The sequence below is a fragment of the Dama dama genome, chromosome 23, assembly GCF_033118175.1.
Source record: "Dama dama isolate Ldn47 chromosome 23, ASM3311817v1, whole genome shotgun sequence".
NCBI classification, from domain to species: domain Eukaryota; kingdom Metazoa; phylum Chordata; class Mammalia; order Artiodactyla; family Cervidae; genus Dama; species Dama dama.
In genome coordinates, this window is record NC_083703.1 from 74,576,983 (window position 1) to 74,595,702 (window position 18,720).

At 55.5% G+C, this 18,720-nt stretch overlaps 2 protein-coding genes across 3 annotated transcripts; one reads left to right on the forward strand and one right to left on the reverse strand.

Moving 5' to 3' along the window:
- Nucleotides 1-12: 12 nt before the first annotated feature.
- CTSA (cathepsin A) lies at nucleotides 13-6,668 on the forward strand. Its single transcript, XM_061127381.1, has 15 exons — nucleotides 13-118; nucleotides 325-515; nucleotides 861-972; nucleotides 1,267-1,317; nucleotides 1,411-1,497; nucleotides 1,728-1,883; nucleotides 2,320-2,411; nucleotides 2,808-2,892; nucleotides 3,689-3,780; nucleotides 3,863-3,941; nucleotides 4,034-4,173; nucleotides 4,830-4,905; nucleotides 5,606-5,695; nucleotides 5,867-5,971; nucleotides 6,217-6,668. Exons 2-15 carry the CDS (start codon nucleotides 325-327, stop codon nucleotides 6,298-6,300), a joined length of 1,440 nt encoding a protein of 479 aa, XP_060983364.1. The 5' UTR covers nucleotides 13-118; the 3' UTR covers nucleotides 6,301-6,668.
- On the reverse strand, nucleotides 6,602-17,285 carry PLTP (phospholipid transfer protein). Of its 2 annotated transcripts, XM_061127380.1 has the most exons (16): nucleotides 17,128-17,285; nucleotides 16,392-16,502; nucleotides 16,189-16,288; nucleotides 15,382-15,510; nucleotides 14,950-15,105; nucleotides 13,881-13,944; nucleotides 13,718-13,781; nucleotides 12,551-12,642; nucleotides 11,214-11,390; nucleotides 11,082-11,141; nucleotides 9,291-9,455; nucleotides 9,128-9,195; nucleotides 7,728-7,770; nucleotides 7,557-7,620; nucleotides 7,392-7,468; nucleotides 6,602-6,918 (listed from the first exon to the last, which is right to left on the reverse strand). In XM_061127380.1, exons 2-16 carry the CDS (start codon nucleotides 16,489-16,491, stop codon nucleotides 6,787-6,789), a joined length of 1,491 nt encoding a protein of 496 aa, XP_060983363.1. In that variant the 5' UTR covers nucleotides 16,492-16,502; nucleotides 17,128-17,285; the 3' UTR covers nucleotides 6,602-6,786. The 2 variants fall into 2 exon arrangements, with proteins under 2 accessions (XP_060983363.1, XP_060983362.1); XM_061127379.1 differs by lacking the exon at nucleotides 17,128-17,285 and having other exon boundaries at nucleotides 16,392-16,521.
- Nucleotides 17,286-18,720: the final 1,435 nt, after the last annotated feature.

Genomic DNA, 18,720 nt, shown 5'->3' on the forward strand with positions numbered 1-18,720 from the left:
AGAAGTGGGCAGGAGGCGGCCCGTCACGTGACGCCGGAGCACACGTGACTCGCAGTACACATGACTTCCCGTCGCCGGGCCGGCACCTCCAGAAGAGCAAGGACGCGAGGGAGCGGAGGTGAGAGGGATCCCGGGGCTGGAGGGGATCCCGGAGGCTGGAAGCGATCCGGGAGCGCCCCGGGCGGGACGCGACGGAAGAGGCACGGCGGGTGGGAGCTGGGGCAGGGCAGGGGCTTCCCTGGAGGGTGCGCCGCCAGCTCCCCGCCAGGGGCGGCCGAGCAGCGAGCGGGCGAGGCAACAGCCGGCACCCGCTTCCTGCCGCAGATGTTCAGAGCCGCGCTGTGGCCGCCGGTCCTCCTCCTGCTGCAGCTGCTGCTGCTCGCCTGTGCGCCCGGGGGCGAGGCGGCCCCCGACCAGGACGAGATCCGCTTCCTGCCCGGACTGGCCAAGCAGCCTTCTTTCCGCCAGTACTCCGGCTACCTCAAAGGCTCCGGCTCGAAGCGCCTGCACTACTGGTCTGCAGCCCTGTCTCCCAGGACGGGGTTGGGAGGGGGGCACTGCAATGCCCACCGTGGGGGGAGATGATGGGGGAGGGGGAGGGTGTCCTTAAGACCCCTGAGGGATCGGACTTCCCTGGGGGTCTGGTGGTTAAGGCTTCAGTGCTTCCAGCTGCAGGGGACCAGGTTTCCATCCCTGGTTGGGGGACTAAGAGCTCGCATGCTCTGCCGTCAAACTGAGATTAAGAAGAAGGAAAAAAAAAAAAAAGATCCCTGAGGAAATCCAGGAGTAGGGAAGGCTGGAAGACTGAGCCGCACGCAGTCCCCCGCACCAGCACCCACCCTAGCCTGACTCGCCCCCAGGTTTGTGGAGTCCCAGAAGGATCCCAAGAGCAGACCTGTGGTTCTGTGGCTCAATGGAGGGCCAGGCTGTAGCTCCCTTGACGGCCTCCTGACAGAGCACGGCCCTTTCCTGGTGAGTGGAGAGCAGTGGGGTCACCCCCTGGTCAGGGGCAGGGAGGGGACAGTTCCCAAAGGAAAAGGCCCAGGAAGAAGGAGAAAAGGACTTTATGGTCTTCCAAAAAACGTGTCCCTTTCCTGAGCCTCGGTGTCTTCATCCATACCTCTGACTTGACAGTTTCATATCTCTTGGGGGTTTTGCCTGGTTGTGCAATACCCAGCAGGGTGACCTTCCCCCCCCCCCCCCCCCCCCCCCCCCCCCCGCCCACCCAGCTGACTCTTGGAATGTAGCCGTCTCTCTCCTCCACAGATCCAGCCAGATGGTGTCACCCTGGAGTACAACCCCTACTCCTGGAACCTGGTATTGCCGCCCTTTTGGGTCCTGGGCGGGTGTCTGGGCAGTTGGATGGGGAAGGGAACAGCCCCCCTCAGCCCATTTCCACTTCCCCTCTAGATTGCCAACATGTTATACCTCGAGTCTCCAGCTGGAGTGGGCTTCTCCTACTCCGATGACAAGTCTTATGCCACCAATGACACGGAGGTGAGTCCAGTGTCTGCCCACGTGTCCCAGTCTCCCTGGTTGGCATGATGCAAGGAGAAAAAGAGCATGGTCTTGGAGTCCATTTGTGGCTCTGTCGCCAGCTTTGTGGTGTGGCCTGTGACAAGTCACAGGCTCTTGCACAAACAGGGTGGGTGGGTGTTATTATCTCTGAGATTGTTTGTAGCTCAAGCACCACCACTTTCTGATTCTCTCTATCCTGCCATCTCCAGGTCGCCCAGAGCAATTTTGAAGCCCTTAAAGATTTCTTCTGCCTGTTCCCGGAATACAAGGGCAATGAGCTTTTCCTGACGGGCGAGAGCTATGCCGGCATCTACATCCCAACCCTGGCAGTGCTGGTCATGCAGGACCCCAGCATGAACCTTCAGGTGCAAGGAGGCTGCAGGAGGGGAGGGAGGCCTAGCCTTGTGGTTAGCAAGGTCAAACAGGTCCACTCCTCCATCCACCTCTTGGGCAATCCCCTGTGGCAGGTCTTGGGACCTCAGGTCTGTCCTCCAGGCATGTGATATCCCAGGTCCTAACTCCCCTGCTCTACGAGCAGAGGGTCAACTCCTCCATCCAACTCTTTCTTCATGACACCCCTTGCCACTCTCTGGCCCCTCTGGGCTGCGTGCCTCCCCTGACCGGAAGCTCACTCATCAAGCTACCAGCTCCATTCTTTACACTGAGTGGCTTCCCCCGCCCAACCACTCCCACAAACCACCCTGGATTTCAGCTTCCAGACTGCTGAAGATTTGGGTGGAGGTCAAAGGAGGCTCTTTTGCCTCACGTCCAGATGAGCTGAATGCCCTGGGTGTTTCACAGGGGCTGGCGGTGGGCAATGGACTCTCTTCCTATGAGCAGAATGACAACTCCCTGGTCTATTTCGCCTACTATCATGGCCTTCTGGGGAACAGGTATGGGCGAGGACCCCTGGGCAATCCCTGGGGCATGGCGGGTCACAGGGTCTCAGGTCTGTCCTCCAGGCACATGCTATCTCAGGTCCTGCCCTGGTTTATGAGCAGAAGTTGGGGGGCGGGGGGGTGAATGGAGCTGGGGTTGCTAGAAGGGTTTTGGTGTGGAAAGATGAAAGGATCTTTCATGTAAAGATCAGAATGTAAAGGAATGAAGGAGGGCTGGCAGGATGGCCCCAGGGCAGCCAGGTTTGGGAGCTACATACCATGTCTTCTAATGTCTTTGTCCCCAAGAAACAGGTCCCTTGGGTCCAGGCCCTGACGGGAGGTTGAGAAGGTAGGGTACTTGCCTTCTTTGGCCCACCATGGGCCTAAGCAATTATCATTCATTTCTTACAGGCTCTGGTCTTCCCTGCAGAAGCACTGCTGCTCTCAAAACAAGTGTAACTTCCATGACAACAAACAGCCAGAATGCGTGACCAATGTGCGGTTCTGCCCCTGCCCTGCATCACCCCCAACAGCCCCCGTCCCCCAGCCCCCTTTGTTTTATATCCTGCTTGGTGGTGTTTAGTCAGTTGTGTCCGACTCTTTGTGACCCCGTGGACAGTAGCCCACCAGGCTCCTCTGTCCATGGGATTCTCCAGGCAAGAATACTGGGGTGGGGTGCCATTTCCTTCTCCAGGAGATCTTCCCAACTAAGGGGTTAACCCGTTTCTCCTGCATTGGCAGGCGGATGCTTTGGAGTGCGGGTGCGGTCCCACACCACTGCCTGTGACCTCCCTATGAGGGGAAAGGGCGTCTCCCTCGTCAGCGTCTGATGTGCCATGGCTGTGCTCAGCAATGGCGAGGCAGATTGTTTCTCCTCCAAGAGTCCCTCTCGAGGGAGATCGTATTATCCACATTTTCCAGATAAGGATACTGAGGCCAAGCATGTGGAAGTCACAGTGCTAGGAAGTAGAGGCACAAGGATTTGGACCCAGGACTGGCAGATTCCTTCCCCTGAGGCTCAGTTTCCCTGGCATGGGGGAAGGATAATGACCAGGCCAAGTAGAAGAGCAGTAAATCCTGGGATGTGGTACTTCCCTGGTGGTCCAATGGTTAAGACTCCTTACTCCCAAGACAGGGCATGCGGGTTTGATCCTTGGTCCATCAGGGAATTTAAGATCTCATGTGTCACATGATAGGGCCAAAGAAAGAAAAAAAAGTCTTGGGGCGCTGTTGGGGAAGTGGTGGGAGGCCAGGATTCTGTAAAGCATGGCGGCTTGGGGGTGTCATTGCAGCTTCAGGAAGTGTCCCACATCGTGTCCAGCTCCGGCCTCAACATCTACAACCTCTACGCTCCATGTGCTGGGGGGGTGCCCAGCCAAGTAAGGTAGGCCCTGCCAGGTGTCCCGCGTGCCAACCCCAGCCCCATCTGGGGGCCCAGGCACCCATTCCCCCCACTGCACTTGCAGGTATGAGCAGGACACTGTCATGGTCCAGGATCTGGGCAACATCTTCACCCGCCTGCCACTCAAGCGGGTGTGGCATCAGGTGTGCAAGGGCCGGGCTTCCTCCCAGCAGGGACGGGGAGGGACGGCAGGGCAGGGAAGCCAAGATCCTGACCCTCTGTGCCCCCCTCCCAGATGCTGCTGCGTTCTGGGGAGAAAGTGCGCCTGGACCCCCCCTGCACCAATGCCACAGCCCCCTCCAACTACCTCAACGACCCTCAAGTGCGGAAGGCGCTCCACATCCCCGAGCAGCTGCCCCGCTGGGACTTGTGCAAGTGGGTTTCTGTGGGCGCTCGTGGCCCGAGAGGTGGCGGACTTGTGGGCATCAGAGAGGTCCCCAGGCATCCTGTGCCTAGGGTTTCTCATTGAGGACACCATGGGTGTTCGGGTTGTGACCGTGAATTGTTCCAAGAGTTGTTCAAGGTCCCTGACCCTCGGATTGACTGATATTCAGGCACTTAACTCTTAAACAGCCACACTGGTTATTAAAATGTCAGTTGCTTACACTGATCTTCAGTAGACACTCCCATCTCCTGCCCCTCCCTGACTTCAGTACCACCCCAGCTGCCCGCAGCTGTCTCCTGTGACACCTACAAGAAGGTGACCACAGCGGGGGCCACTCAGGTCCGTTCTGATTGGTGAGCACGAGCCCTTACGCCTTAATGCCAGAGGCACCCCAGCCATGGTAACAAAGCGTCCCTGTATGTTTCTAAATGGGGTTGAGTTGGGGTCCTCTGGATTCCAGCCCCACCTCCCCTCATCTAGGTGAGTCCCAGAGAGGTTACATGCCCAAGGAGGGGCTGGATCTCAGCCGTCTGTCTCTCTTGGGCTGGAGCTTGGGAACAGGAGCGGGTAGGGGATGAGGTCTGATCTGTGGTCTCTTTTTCTTCCCCACCCTGGACCTGGCCTTCTTGCCCATGTGGCCCTGCAGCTTCCTGGTGAATATCCAGTACCAACGTCTCTACCAAAGCATGTGTTCCCAGTACCTGAAGCTGCTCACTGCACAGGTGAGTGGGCGGCAGCCACAGCTGGGTCCATCAGCAGCCTCAGGACCCTGGAGCAGCGTGGCAAGGCGGGGGCTTCCTTAGGGCGCCGCTCGGGGCAGGGGAAGCTGAAACTCCCCAAAAAAGTAACGTCACTTGCCCGAGAGCCTGTGGTCAGCAGGGTCAGGATTTGAACCTGGCTCTGTCCCCACCTGATGCTGCTCTGTGGGACGAGTCTGAGGGGTCTCCATCAGTCAAGGAGCCTTTAAGGTGAGAAGAGCTAGTCAGATCTTGTTACAGAAGGGCAAACAGAGGTCTGATCTGGGAGAGGACCTTGTCCAAGGTCACCTAGAAGATACAGTAGGTTACCTAGGAGATACTGGCTGAGCCAGGACAGGACCAAGTTCTGCAGAGCACAGTGGGTAGAGTGTGGGCTCTGGGAGCACTAGCCAGGTGACCCTGGGCAAGTTTCTCACATATCTGAGGCTTGATTTTCCCATCTGTAAAATGGGGTTACTAATGGTATCGTGGTAAAATGCTTCATAGGTAAAGCATTCAGTAGGGCTCTTGCCATGTAGGAAGTGGTCAGAAAACACAAGGGTTTCCTGGTTTATGCAATTTAGCTGGATTCTTTGAATTTCCCAGTGGGTAGGGCTTGAACCAGGGGAGGGCTGGGGTCTGGGCTTATTCCAAACCCCTCATTTTCCCCCTTGTGCTGCTTCAGAAATACCGGATTCTGCTGTACAATGGCGATGTGGACATGGCCTGCAATTTCATGGGAGATGAGTGGTTTGTGGATTCCCTCAACCAGAAGGTGAGGCAGGGGTCCTAGCCCCAGAGTCAAGTGGGTGCGGGGGAGGGCAGACTGGCTGGGACAGACAGAGAGCAAACCTGGAGGCGTTCCCGGCCCCTGAGGCCTGGCCAGTGGCTGCGAGCAGAGGCAAGGGGGCAGCTGCAGGCCGCTAAGTCTTTCCTGGCGGGGCAGATGGAAGTCCAGCGCCGGCCCTGGTTGGTGGACTACGGGGAGAGCGGGGAGCAGATTGCTGGCTTCGTGAAGGAGTTCTCCCACATCGCCTTCCTTACCATCAAGGTAGGAACTTGATGAGGACCAGGGGGCAGGGAGAGGGTGCAGCAGGACCTCCTTGTCCTTTTCTTCCGACCTTTTATGCTGGGTTACCACGTGGCCCCTGGAAGGGCAAGTTCTGGGCAGGGATGGGATAAAGGGAGGGATCAGAGGAGGAAGGTCACGGGCTAGAGGGATCCCGTAGGATGAAGGAAGCACCCAGGGGCAGGGGTCGTCCAGGGAGGGCAATCTCACAAAGCTTTGCCCTGCAGGGCGCCGGACACATGGTCCCCACCGACAAGCCCCAGGCTGCCCTGACCATGTTCTCCCGTTTCCTGAATAAGCAGCCATACTGAGAACCACGGGGACCCGCCCCCGCTGCCTGATCTAGCCCTTCCCAGCCTCTCCTGCCAGAAGAGAGGGCCGTTTTTATGCAGAATGCCCCTGTGGGGCAGATCCCTGCTTCCAGAATGGCTCCCACCCCCCTCCATTGCCCTGTGCATCCCAGACCTGGCCCCAGCGCCTCACTTAGACAGTCTGGAGGGAGCTTGCACTTTATAACTCACCGAGGTGGGGTCTAACCCCCTCCCTGCTGAAAGAATTGCCCTCATTGCACTGATCACATCCCACAATCAAAGCTCAGAACAGCCCCACAGGGAGAGTGGACGGACTATAATTGATGGATTGACTGTGATTATGGAATTAAATTTGGTACAGCTTAAAACCCCGTCTTCTCTGTGGCACTGGGGGTTATAGAGGACACTAGAGGCTGTGATGGGGTGAGGGAGGGGATGAGAGGTGGTGGAGTCCTGAATGCAGCTGCCAGGGTAGGGGCTGAGGGCTCAGACAGCTGCCGTGGAGGGTGGCGGGGCACTGGATGTTCGGGGGTCCCTGGTGTCAGCAGGCCGGTTCTTCTCAATCACCTCTCGCAGCCCTTTGGCAAAGTGGAGGTCAGCCCCGATGGTGAGGAAGCCCTGTGTGGGGGGTGGGCAGAGAAAGGGGTCTCTATTCCATTCCTGAGAATAGAGTTTAGAGACACAGACAAGAATCCCTGGCCTCAATCTAGTGGGAGAGGCAGAGCACCAAAGTGGTTCTTACAACTCTCTGTGATGGGTGCTGAAATAGAGGCTGCAGGCGCACAGCCGGTGGAGGTCCAGGAGGACTTCCTGGAGGAGGCAAGCTCTTAGTTAACACCTGAAAGATTAGTAGGCATTGGGGATGGAATCAGGGAACAGTGTTCCAAGGTGAGGATGCAGCCTGTGCAAAGGGCTGGAGGAATCTGATGTAAGGTTGAGATGAGAAGAGACCATTGAAAAAAAATAATTAATTGATTTTTAAAAAGATGCCGTTGATAAGGGAGAAACTGGGATGAGGTCATGGAGGGCAGAGGAGAGCTGTGGAGGGAGGGGAAGGCTCTGCCCTCCTTCCCCACGGTGCCCCTACTCACCGCATGGTTTGTCACCACCTCACGCACAAAGTCAATTCCCTCGGGGAGTGGGATCTGCACTCCACGCCAGGTCCGCTCTGCGGGCGGAACAGTCAGCTCAGTCCAAACCCACCCAGCTCCTCCCCTAACCTCTCCCCCACCCTCCTCACAGCCCCCCGACCCTACCATTGAGCATTGGCATCACTGCAATCTGCAGCAGGGTCTTCAGAGGGGTCTGCAGTGGTATCAGCTGGGAGTGGGGAGACAGGAAGTCAGGGCAGTGAGGAGGGATGGGCTGGCCTTCACTGCTCTCCCCAGACCCCAGCCTTGTGCCCACGCCCCCCCTTCCCAACTCACTGCCAGTGACTCCAGTGCAGATTGGTTTGAGTAGATTCGGAACCTATGGGAGAGAAAGAAGGGTCCCGTGGGCAGGGGCCCTTCCCCAGGCCATCCAGGCCTACCTACCCAAAGCCCTTGAGCTTCCGTCTTGGATGTTCCACCCACACACCTTTCCAGGGGCTTCTAGAACTTTCCAGGTGTGCATCCTTGGGTGAGTCGTTGCTCCCTCTTTGGGTCTCCTTTCTCCGAGTCTGCTACCTTTTTGTTTTGTTTTGAATCTCAAGTCTGCTACTTTTTATTTGTAGAGCACCTCCTATAGCCAGACTTTCGCTGATGGCTTTCCATGTGTTGGGGTTTCCCTGGTAGATCAGACGGTAAAGTGTCTGCCTACAATGCGGGAGACCCGGGTTCGATCCCTGGGTTGGGAAGATCCCCTGGAGAAGGAAGTGGCAACCCACTCCAGTATTCATGCCTGGAAAATCCCATGGACCGAGGAGCCTGGTAGGCTACAGTCCATGGGGTCTCGAAGAGTCGGACACGACTGAGCAACTTCACTTTCACTTCCGTGTGTTGTTTACTTTTATTTAGCAAAACTGTCAGTGCTTGCTTCCTGCCAGATACCAGGCATGTTAAAAAGCTAAATACTGAACTATTTTTAAATGCCACATGACTTAATCCTCATAATAACCCTAAGGAATAGGCACTATTAAACTTTGCACTTATAGAGGCAGCACATGAGGCCCAGAGAGACTGAGTGATTTGCATAAGGTCACACACCTGGCAAATTCCAGAACCTGCCTCTAGAATCTAGGCTCTTAAGCACTACCCTGCGGTATCTCACTGGAGCCCCTAGAACAACGCTAGTCCAATAGAACTTTCTGTAAAGTGTTCTACACCAGCCACACAGTAGCTACTAGCTACCGTGGTTATAGAAATGAGCAAGTGAGGAACTGTTTCATTATAATTAAATGTATACAGCCACCAGTGGCTAGCGCCTGCTACACTGAACAGCACAGCCTTAGAGAGTAGATGCTACTGTTTTCTAGATTTAATACATGAAGAAAACGAAGCTCAGAAAGATAAAAGGACTTGTTTCAAGACCACAAAGCTAAGTTGTGCCAAAATCTATGTTCTTACGCGCTTTGCTGTGTGACAGTGGGTGTGTCATTTAACCTTGCTGGGCCAGCTGGATCATCTCTCATCATACCTGCTCTGCCTGTTTCTGGGTGGTTGAGGATGCAGAGAAATTACACTGAAATGAAACACTTGATGCATTAACAAGACCCTGGCTCTCAGGTGGCTGATAGCTATGACTGAACTTTAGCTCCCCAGCATCACTGGGCAGGTATGCCTATCCTGAAGGCACTGATGCTCAGAGAGGTTACGGGCTCACCCAAGACGCTCAGACACCTGCCCACCTGCGCAGGTCCAGCTGGGTGCGCAGCGCCTTCCCCCAGAGGGCCATCTTGGCGCTGAGTCGGGCATCCTGGGCGGGAAAGCGGGGAAGGTGGTGTTACTGCCCGAAAGGGGGCAGCGGCCCCCCTCCCTGGCCCTCTGCATCCCCTGCCCTGGTGTCCACACCATGATCATGCTGGACAGCTGGACCTCGGGCTGGTTGGGTGGCAACAGAGCGATGGTGACACTGGCGGTGACAGAGACGGTAGTGCCCGAGGGCTTGATGGTGCAGCGAGGGGGCTCCATGACCCGCAGCTCCAGCTTCAGCGGAGAGTCGATCACCGCCGGGCTCTGGGGACACAGCAGGGAGGGCTGGTCAAGTCCTCCCTGATGAGTCCCTGGGCAGGAGTGGGTAGTTTCTACCCTCTGGGAGCACACAGATACAAATGGGAAGACAGTGATGGCTTCCGGAACCCTCCAGGACTGTGTCCAGCCTCTGCTCAGACAAGGGAATGTCTTGTTCCAGGAATGCCTCCTTCCGTCTCTTCCTGTTTTCCCATGTTCTCAATATTCAGGACCCGATCCAGACTCCTCCAGAACAGTCTCTTTGCATTAAATACCCCAGGGAATTCCCTAGTGGTCCAGTGGTTAGGATCTGCCTCCAAGCAGGAGGCGCAGGTTCAATCCCTGGGTCGGGAAGATCCCCTGGGTAAGGAAATGGCAGCCCACTCCAGTATTCTTGCCTGGAGAATCCCATGGACAGAGGAGCCTGGCGGGCTGCAGTCCCTGGGGTCGCAAAGAGTCGGACACAACTTAGCGACTAAACCACCACCACCAGCAGTGGTTAGGACTCCGTGCTTTCACTGCCATGGGCCTGGGTACAATCCCTGCTCAGGGAACTAAGATCCCACAAGCCACATGACTTGACAAAATTAATAAATAAACAAAACTCAGCCCCCTGCCGTAACTCTTTTCTTGAAACTTACAGAGCTATTTCTTCTGCAGGCAGTGTAGCGACCAACTGCTTACTTTTCACCAAACACTTCACATGTGCTCGCTCATTTAAACCTCACAGTAACTGTGAAGCAGGTATTAACTTATACCCACTTTTGAGATGGGAAAATTGAAGCACAGGGAGGTTAAGTAGCCTGTCCAGGTTGTGTTACTCAGTTGAAGAACTGGGACTGAGACCCAGGCAATCATGGCAACAGAGTCCATGCTCTTAACAGTGCTTGGCCACGGCGATGATGCCAGTGATGACGACAAGGATAGCATTCATAGCAGCTGGTGTTGTAATTTTAAGTATTAACACATTCAATCCTCATGACAACTCTGGGAGGTGGCGTAGTATAGAGAAGTAGGGTAAACTTGAATCACTGAGATTCATACCCAGGTTCAAATCCCAGCTCCGTCATTTTATAAGCTAGAACCAAGTCCTTTAATGATCACTGAAGTAATGGACATGGGTTTGGGTGGACTCCAGGAGTTAGTGATGGACAGGGAGGCCTGGTATGCTGTAGTCCATGGGGTCTCAAAGAGTGGGACACAACTGAGCGACTGAACTGAACTGAAGTATTTCTTTAAAAATTTTAACTCTCCATTAAACAAGGGAAAAGAAGCAAAAAGGATAATACCCGGGTCTCCCACATTGCAGGCAGATTACCATCTGAGCCAGCAGGGAGGCCCAGATTAATATTTCAGTTGCTGTTAAAGCCCCTACACTGATCTGCCTTGGGTTCTCAGCCCACCTTCATCCTGGTTTCATGAAAGAGACAAAGCAAGAGTAGACCTTCCTTGCAGACCTGGGACCCTTCATAGACTCTGGCCACGTGGCTATGGCCACCGGCAGGAGGCCGGGCCTTCTGTCTACTCGGTGGCTGCCGCTGGGGGCCCTGCTCGCCTCGCCAGTCGCCTCGTGGGTGTACACTTGGTGTGCCCACCCGCCTGGCCAGGCTCCCACCTCCCACCCACACTCACCATCAGGACGATGCTCCCGAAGTAGGAGGCCCTCAACACCATATCCAGGTCATGAGGCACCTGCGCAGGGGAATCGGAGGTAAGGCAGAGCCCCAACACAGGCCCCCACCCCACAAACAGATCCCGGCTTACCTTGTCCCCCACCAGCGAGAGCTTCAGAGCTCCTGCCCGGAAGTAGCTCTCCAAGGCAGAGTCGAAGAAGAACTCGGAGAAGGCCACGTACACCATCCGCTCTTCCTCCTGCAGCTGGGGCTCCACCGCCCGGTTGGGCAGACTCCAGTTGGCCTCAGTCAGGGGATAGAAGGCCCCCTGGGGTTGGAGGATCAGGGTCAGGGCCAGGCAGGCTGGTCTAGCACCCAGGTGTCTCCAGCCCTGAGGGCATGGTGGAGGATTGGACCTTGTTGTTGACCTTGAGGGGACTCAACAGGTACTTTTATTAAAAAGCATGGAAGGGAGGATAGCTGGAGTGCTCCAAGGGCACAGTCCCATCCGACTGAAGGAGGGACCCAAGAAAGGGTTCAAGGGGGAGGTGGCCCCTGAGTGGGCCTTGAAAACTAGACGGTAATAATGATGGCAACTACTGCCTACATGTATGGAGTACTTCTGTGCCGCTTACCTGGACCAACTCCTTTAATCCACGTGACATCCCATGAGATTATGTTTTCTTACTGTATTATTTCTATTTCCATTTGAGGAAACGGGCACAGAAACGTTAAGCCACTGGCTTAAGATCACACAGCTAGTAAGTGGCAGAGCCGAGAGCCGACCTTCAGGCATTCTAACTGGACTCTCTGCTCTGAAACTCTGCAACACTCCACTAGGAAAAGCAATGGCCGTGGCCACAGCCTCGTTGGGTGGCCCTGGACAAGGGACATGGCCTCCCTGAGCAAGTCTCCACATCCCTAAAATGAATGAAACATCAGGACCTGACTTACAGGGTTGTGAGAGGAGGGAATGAGACTGTGAATGTTAAAGCTGAATGTTCAGTTTCTTCTGGGAGAAATGGGGGAAGACAGTACATGAGCAAAGGCCCTGAGATAGGAAGCGAAGGGCATCCTTGGGAAAGAGTAGCAGTTTCCCAGGTGGCGCTTGTGGTAAAGAACTCGCCTGCAATGCTAGAGATGTAAGAGACATGGGTTCAATCCCTGGGTCGGGAAGATCCCCTGGAGGAGGGCATGGCAACCCACTCCATTATTCTTGCCTGGAGAATCCCATAGACAGAGAAGCCTGGAGGGCTACAGTCCACAGGGTCGCAAAGAGTCAGACATGACTGAAGCGACTTAGCACACACACAGCTGCAAAGGTTGACGTTGGAAAGGTGGGACCAGACAAGATTAACAAGGCTCAGTGTCAGACCCAGGAGTTGAGCCTGAGGCCATAGCATCTCCACCAGCGGAGTGGCCACATCAGAGCTGTGCTTTAGGGGAGAAGGAGGGGGTCCAGTTACACACACCAGCTGGGCAACTCACCCGGAATTCCATGTCCAGGTTGCTGGTGGAGGCCACGGGATCCTTCAGGAGGGAGTAGTCGATGCCAACCAGCTCGTCCACAGCACTGCGCACTGTGGGGAGGGGCTGAGTCATGCAAAGCTGTGTGGTGCTGGGCTGGGTGCTTAGGCTCCCTGGGCCTCAGCTGCTTCCTCATAGAAGGGGGATTAGAATACTTCCCTCATAGGGTGCTTATGAAGCTCAAATCAGTTTGACTATAAGTGGGAAGTATTTAGTGCCTGGCGTGCAGTGGTCAACAGTGTTAGCTATTATTATTGTCATCTTTGTTGTTCTATTGGTTTGTTTTTGGCTGCACTCTCAGCTTGCTGCATTTTAGTTCCCCAACCAGGAATTGAACCTGGGGCCATGGCAGTGAAAGTGCTGGGTTCTAACCACTGGACCACCAGAGACCTGCCCCCCCCCCCAATTATTGTTATTGTTGTTGTTGTTTGTTGCTACTACTACATAGGTTTCATCAAGTCACTAAATAATATGGCAAGGGAGAGACTTCCCTGGTGGTCCAGTGGCTAACACTCTGTGCTCCCAATGCAGGGGCCCGGGTTCGATCCCTGGTCAGGGAACTAAGATCCCACATGCCGCAATTAAGAGTTTGCATGCTGCAACTAAAGATCCCGCATCCCACAATTAAGACCCAGCACAGCCACATAAATAAATAAAAAGAAATTTAAGAAATACTCTAAGATGGCAAAGGATTCCCTTCTCTCATTGGTTTGGTTCCCCTACCCTCTCCTTCCCATCCTGTGCCTCATGCATGTGACATGATGATCTCATCGCTTAGGGAAAGGGAAGTTATGTTAATTGAGCTCCTATTAAGTGCCAGTGTTGGATACAAATGAGGCCCCCACAGCAGACATGTATTAAAGATCATGACAACCATGCCCTCAGTCAACCCTCCCAGCAAGCCCTGAGGAAGTGTCGTCAGCCAAGCAAGGGAACCGAGGAGGGAGAGAAGTGAGTACTGACCACAGGAAGTCAGTGGCAGAAGCCACCTTTGAACCCAGTGCTGTTCTGTCACAGGGCGGGGAAGGGGCCTCCTCGCATGCTACCAGACAGCTGCCCACCCAGCCTGCTCCCCACCCCAGCGCCAGGGCGGGGCCCAGAGCTCCCCACCCATCTGCACCAGCTCACCAGGCACGGTGTCCAGCAGCGAGTTGAGAAGCACAGTCCCTGCGTGGTAGAGCACGGGGCAGATCTGGGAGGTGGTGGCCAGAGTCAAGATCTTGGCAAGAGAGGGCACGCCCCCCACCCGTTGTCCCCCCAACACGCCCCCTCCATCTGCCACTGCCCGCACCTGCTGGTTGAGGAGGAAGCGCATCCCTGAGGTGATGAACGTGGAGAGGAATTCATACACCTTCCTGTGAGGAGAGGAGAGGCCAAGTGAGTCCAGAGTCTGCCCTCACCCCAACCCAGTTCTGGGAGAAATCACAGTGATCAGAGAATGTGGGTGGGGGGGGGGGGTGGGTGGGCAGAATACCTCTACTTCAACTTAATTTACCACCTCTTTAGTGGAGTTTTCATTAAAGATATGGGCTCAAATTCCTTCTCCAGACTTGTTCTCAAGACCTCTTCTCTCACCCCATCCCCCCACCAATCAAATGAATGGACCCAGAGTTCTTCAAACCTCTGAGCATCCGCAGCTCCATATCCTTACTCCTGTCTTCCCTTACACCCTCAATGCTCCCACCCTGTATTTTCCTGTTTGGGCACAGATGCTTCCTCTTCCAGGCAGTCCTCCTAGATTGTTCTTCTCTGAAATCCTCCTCCCAGAATACTTTCTTGGCCCCTCTCTCAAGGCCCCGATGACAAATGTTTCGTCCCTCCAGCCAGGCTCTGTGTCCTTTCTGAATCCTCAGGGCCTGGCCTACACTTCATTTGTTGAATGAATAAAAAAATTGTGTACCAACACCAGATAATAAATCCACCATTTTCTCTCCCCCTCCTTCTTTCAGAACCAGCACAAATTCCCCTTCTCAACCCCAACCGTGGAACTATGTTATTATTTTTGTTACTAGTAGTAAGAGCTACTGATTGTTGAGAACCCAGTACATGCCCACTGTATACACTAGGTCCTCACAGTGGTTCTTACCTAAGTGGTGAGCCCATATTATACGTGAGGTACTGTTATAAATATTTTTACATAGATTAAGATGGAATAGTCCTCACATCTCATAGAATAGGTCCTATTACCATCCCCATCTTAGAAAGCTTCAGCAACTTGCTCAGGTTCATAGCCAGGAAGTGGTGGGGCTGAGATCTGGACCCAGTTGATCTGATTCCCAAGCCAGTGCATCGTGCATTGCACTAGGCAAATGGGCTGTGGGGCTGAAACGGGGGGCACTAGGATTGGGGACAGGGCTTACTTGAAGGTTCCCCCAAAGGCTGCATGCATTCTGGAGACAGAGGCCTGGCAGGAGACATTGGACACTTTGATCCGGCCAGTGGGATCCCGGGAGAGTTGCAGAGCAGTGTGGATGGATACGCCCTCGGCGGAGGCATTGATATAGCCCCCATCATAGCTGTGGCGGGGGTGGGAGCGTTAATGGTCACTCCAGCTTGGAGCTTAACCAAGTCTTTACTGCCCTCCTCCTCAACCCCCGCCACCACCATGACCGCTCTTAATAAGGCTTATGTACTTCTGCACAGCTCATCTGACTGTGAAATGGGTATGATTGCCGCTTTCGTACAGATGGAGAGACTGAGGCTCAGAAACGCTAAGGGAGTGCCCACAGCTCCACAGCTCCCCCAGGCTTCCCAGTCCACTCTCCACTCCCCCAGGGGCGCCAGGTCCTCACAAGAACCAGTAGAGGAGCTGTCTCCGGAAGCGCAGCCCCCAGGAGGCGTTGTTGATTTGTAGCGCCAGCTCCTGGTCTGGCTGGAAATTGAGCTCAGAGAATGTCAGCTGCAGCTCTGTGACCTTCACCCTGTGTGGGAGGCCTCAGGGTCAGATTCGGGACCAAGAAAAGGGCATCCCATCCAACCGTAGTGAATTCATTTGCTCCTCTTCTGTTCCAGGTCGGGGGAAGCTGGGGTGAGTGGAATGAGTTCTCCCATTGCCCGTCACGTGCCCAACCTGGACCTGGGTGGCTAAAACTTGGACTTGAGTGGTTCAGAGACTAGCTACTCCCAATAAGTGCACTTCGCCCTATCTAAGAGAAGTCCTGGTGCACTTCCCTCCCCCACCCTGGGATCGCTAGACCCTGTCCCCACCATCCCAGACCATGGGCCTTTATCTCCTGTTCTTCTGACCTCTCCTATTAGCTCCACCCGGGTACCCTATACCCTACTCACATCCATGGCCAAGTTTCTTGACTCCGCCTCTAGGGCCAGCCTCAATTCCACAGGTTTGGCTTCGCTTTTCTTGGTCCCGCCTACTTCTAGGCCACGCCCACCGGCTTGGTCCCGCCTCCGTAGGCGGGCTAGGCCTTTATCTTTTCCGGCCTCATCCTGTTTCTTAAGTCCTGCCTCGGAGATCGGGCCACGCCCCCAACCCCCCCCCCCCCGCCCCCCAATCCACTCAGCCCTCGAGTCTCCAGAGACTCCGTAGGTATTTCCTAAGCCTCCGCCCCTGCCCAGGCCCCGCCCCCTTGACCCCCACTTACTCAGAGATGTTGTAGAAGAAGTGGCCCTCTCGGCCCCGCAGGTCCGGGATGGTCACGGTCTCCAGCTCTTGTTCCAGAAAGCGCAGCCCCTCCTGCTTCACTGAAGCCGCAGTGAGGTCCTTAGCTCCTGCACACACACACACACACACACACGCACACACACACCTCCCCTCCTCCCCCCACCCCGCACCCCCGCGCCTTACCCAGATCCAGCGCCTTGGAGGTGATGCGGATCTTGCAGCCGGGGAACTCGGCGTGAGCGCCGGCCAGCAGCGCTAGGATCAGAGCCCCGAAGAGGGCCATGGCGAGCGGGCCTGGGGATGGGGTGGGGATCGCAGGAGTCATCCAGGCCGCTAAAACCCACTCCTCGGATGGCCAACCAGAGGAGGGGGATGGCCCGGCCCGTTAAGCTTGAGATTGCTCTTCGGGGAACTTGCAACCAGTAACACTGCCTCCATTTGACAGATGCGGAAACTGAGGCTTAGGCGACGTGCTCTCTGACGCTCGGAGGATTTGGGGCAGCGGGTGAGAGCAAGGGCACCTTCTCGGTTCCCTCGTGCAACCGCCGCGTGACGGGTCTGGATCTCCCGGGGATCAAGCCCCCAGCCCCCACAGCAACCTCCCCTTTTCCTCGGCGGAGGGGGCGTGCGGCTTGCACGTTACCGTGGGAACGGCTGCACGCGCATTCCTGCGGGGTGGCTTGCGGTCTCCTAGGCCGCGAGTCGGAGGAGCCGAGGGAGCAAGCGGCCGACCCGACCTCCGGCTCCCGGGGCTCCCGGCTCCTCCAGGTCCTAAATCCCTGTCGTCCGGCTTCTGCCAAATGCCCCCCACCCCAATCTCAGCGCTCTCCTTCGGAGGACCTCTTCCCCAGCCCGGGTTCAGTAGATCAGGGGGCTAGGCGTGGGTCTGAGGGCGGATGGGGGCGCGCCCCCAACTCACTCGCGGTGGAGCTGATGGTCGGCGCGGTCACGTGGGGCGGCGGGCAGCGCAGGGGATCCGGGCGGCGGGGTCTGGCGGGCAGCGGCTGGTCCAGCCGCCTTTATAAAGACTAGCCTTCCCGAGCCCCCCTCCTCTCTCCCACTCTCCCCTCCTCCCTCGGGGATTGGGAGGGGATGGGGCGGGACGCTGGCAACCGGGAGGGTGGAGAGGGCTGTACGGAGCCCCGTGACAAGCCTGGCCCTGTCGAGACAAGTGGGGACCCAAACGGGGCAAGAGGGAGGGAAGTGCAGAAGTCAGTCCGCCCAGCGCCAGCAGCCCCTGCTTTGCTGGGACCTTGGTTCCGTCCCCCGGCCCATCTCTTCCTGTGCGATCCTAGGCAAGTCCCTTCCCTTGGCTGCCTGAGCCTCAATGTCCTCATCCAGTAAAATGTGTGTGATAATAGGAACCACCTCTTGGGTCCCGGTAAGCCTCAAAGTCAATGCCCAAGGCGCGTACTTCCCTTTCCTTCCACCGAGCATCATCTCAAGACCTCTCCTTGCCAGGCTTCACTGTGGGGAGCCCCCGCCGCCACCCCACCCCAATTGTCTCTGTGTCACCAACCTGTGGATCTTCAGGGCCCAGAGACCTCTCCGACTGGGGTTCAAGCAAACACTGCCAGTCCAGGAGGACACACACAAGCTGCTGGAATCACCCTCAGGGAGGCTGGCATTTCCCCAAGGGCTGTGGGTTTCTGGTGAGCCTCCGAAGCTAGGTTCTCTGCACGTGTACTGCCTACAGATGTCCCCAGCTCCCAGGACAGGCTCAGGGCATGCAACCTTTTTGTTGTCAAATGTGTGAAAGTGGGAAAGAGAAATAATGATGGTTCATGTCCACTGAACATGTATTTAAGCACAAAACACTAGTCCAGACATGATGACCAACTCCTCCTAATTTCCCCAGAACTTTCCCAGATTTTGAAACTCCAAGTCTCCCTGCCTGGGACCCCCACCCCCCCCACCCCCACCCCACAGTCCCAGGGAAACCAGAATGGTCTTTCACCCTGGATCTAGATTAACTTGTTTAATCTTCTGACAACCTGTGAGGTTGGCATTATTATGAACCCTCTTTAGCAGGAAACTAGAGGTAAAGACAATTCTTGGCTGCTCTGGGAGCCCATAAACTGTTCATGGCAAGGTGGGAGGTCGGAGGTAGGTGCCTACAGCCCAGTAATTGTGTCCAGATTCTGTGTCTAACAGATCAGGGTTAAAATTCTAGACTTGCAGCAACATGGATGAATCTAGAGAGTGTCATACTGAGTGAAGTGAGTCAGACAGAGAAGGAGAAATATCGTATGACAGCCCTTATATGAGGAATCTAAAAAGAAATGATACGCAGGGACTTCCCTGGTGGTCCAGTGGTACGACTCTGCGCTCCCAATGCAGGGCCTCTGGGTTCGATCCCTGGTCAGGGAACTAGATCCCATATGCCGCAATTGAGACTTTGGAAAAAAAGAAGAGTTTGCATGCCAAGACCTAAGAACCCACATGCCAAAACTGAGAGCCAATGCAGCCAGATAAATACATATTTTTTAAAAATAAAATGATACAAATAAAC

Bases quoted from the DNA above. Each gene is read 5' to 3' on its own strand.
- PLTP (XM_061127380.1), bottom strand. From the start codon at position 16,491: ATGGCCCTCTTCGGGGCTCTGATCCTAGCGCTGCTGGCCGGCGCTCAC. The intron at 12,643-13,717 runs GTGAGCTGGTGC...CCCTCCCCACAG, and splicing joins GCTGCTGGACACCGTGCCTG to TGCGCAGTGCTGTGGACGAG. The intron at 9,456-11,081 runs GTGAGTGTGGGT...CTGTGTCCCCAG, and splicing joins TCGGGAGCATCGTCCTGATG to AGCCCGGCGGTGATCGACTC.
- CTSA (XM_061127381.1), top strand. From the start codon at position 325: ATGTTCAGAGCCGCGCTGTGGCCGCCGGTCCTCCTCCTGCTGCAGCTG. The intron at 2,893-3,688 runs GTGCGGTTCTGC...GTGTCATTGCAG, and splicing joins AGCCAGAATGCGTGACCAAT to CTTCAGGAAGTGTCCCACAT. The intron at 5,972-6,216 runs GTAGGAACTTGA...TTTGCCCTGCAG, and splicing joins TCGCCTTCCTTACCATCAAG to GGCGCCGGACACATGGTCCC.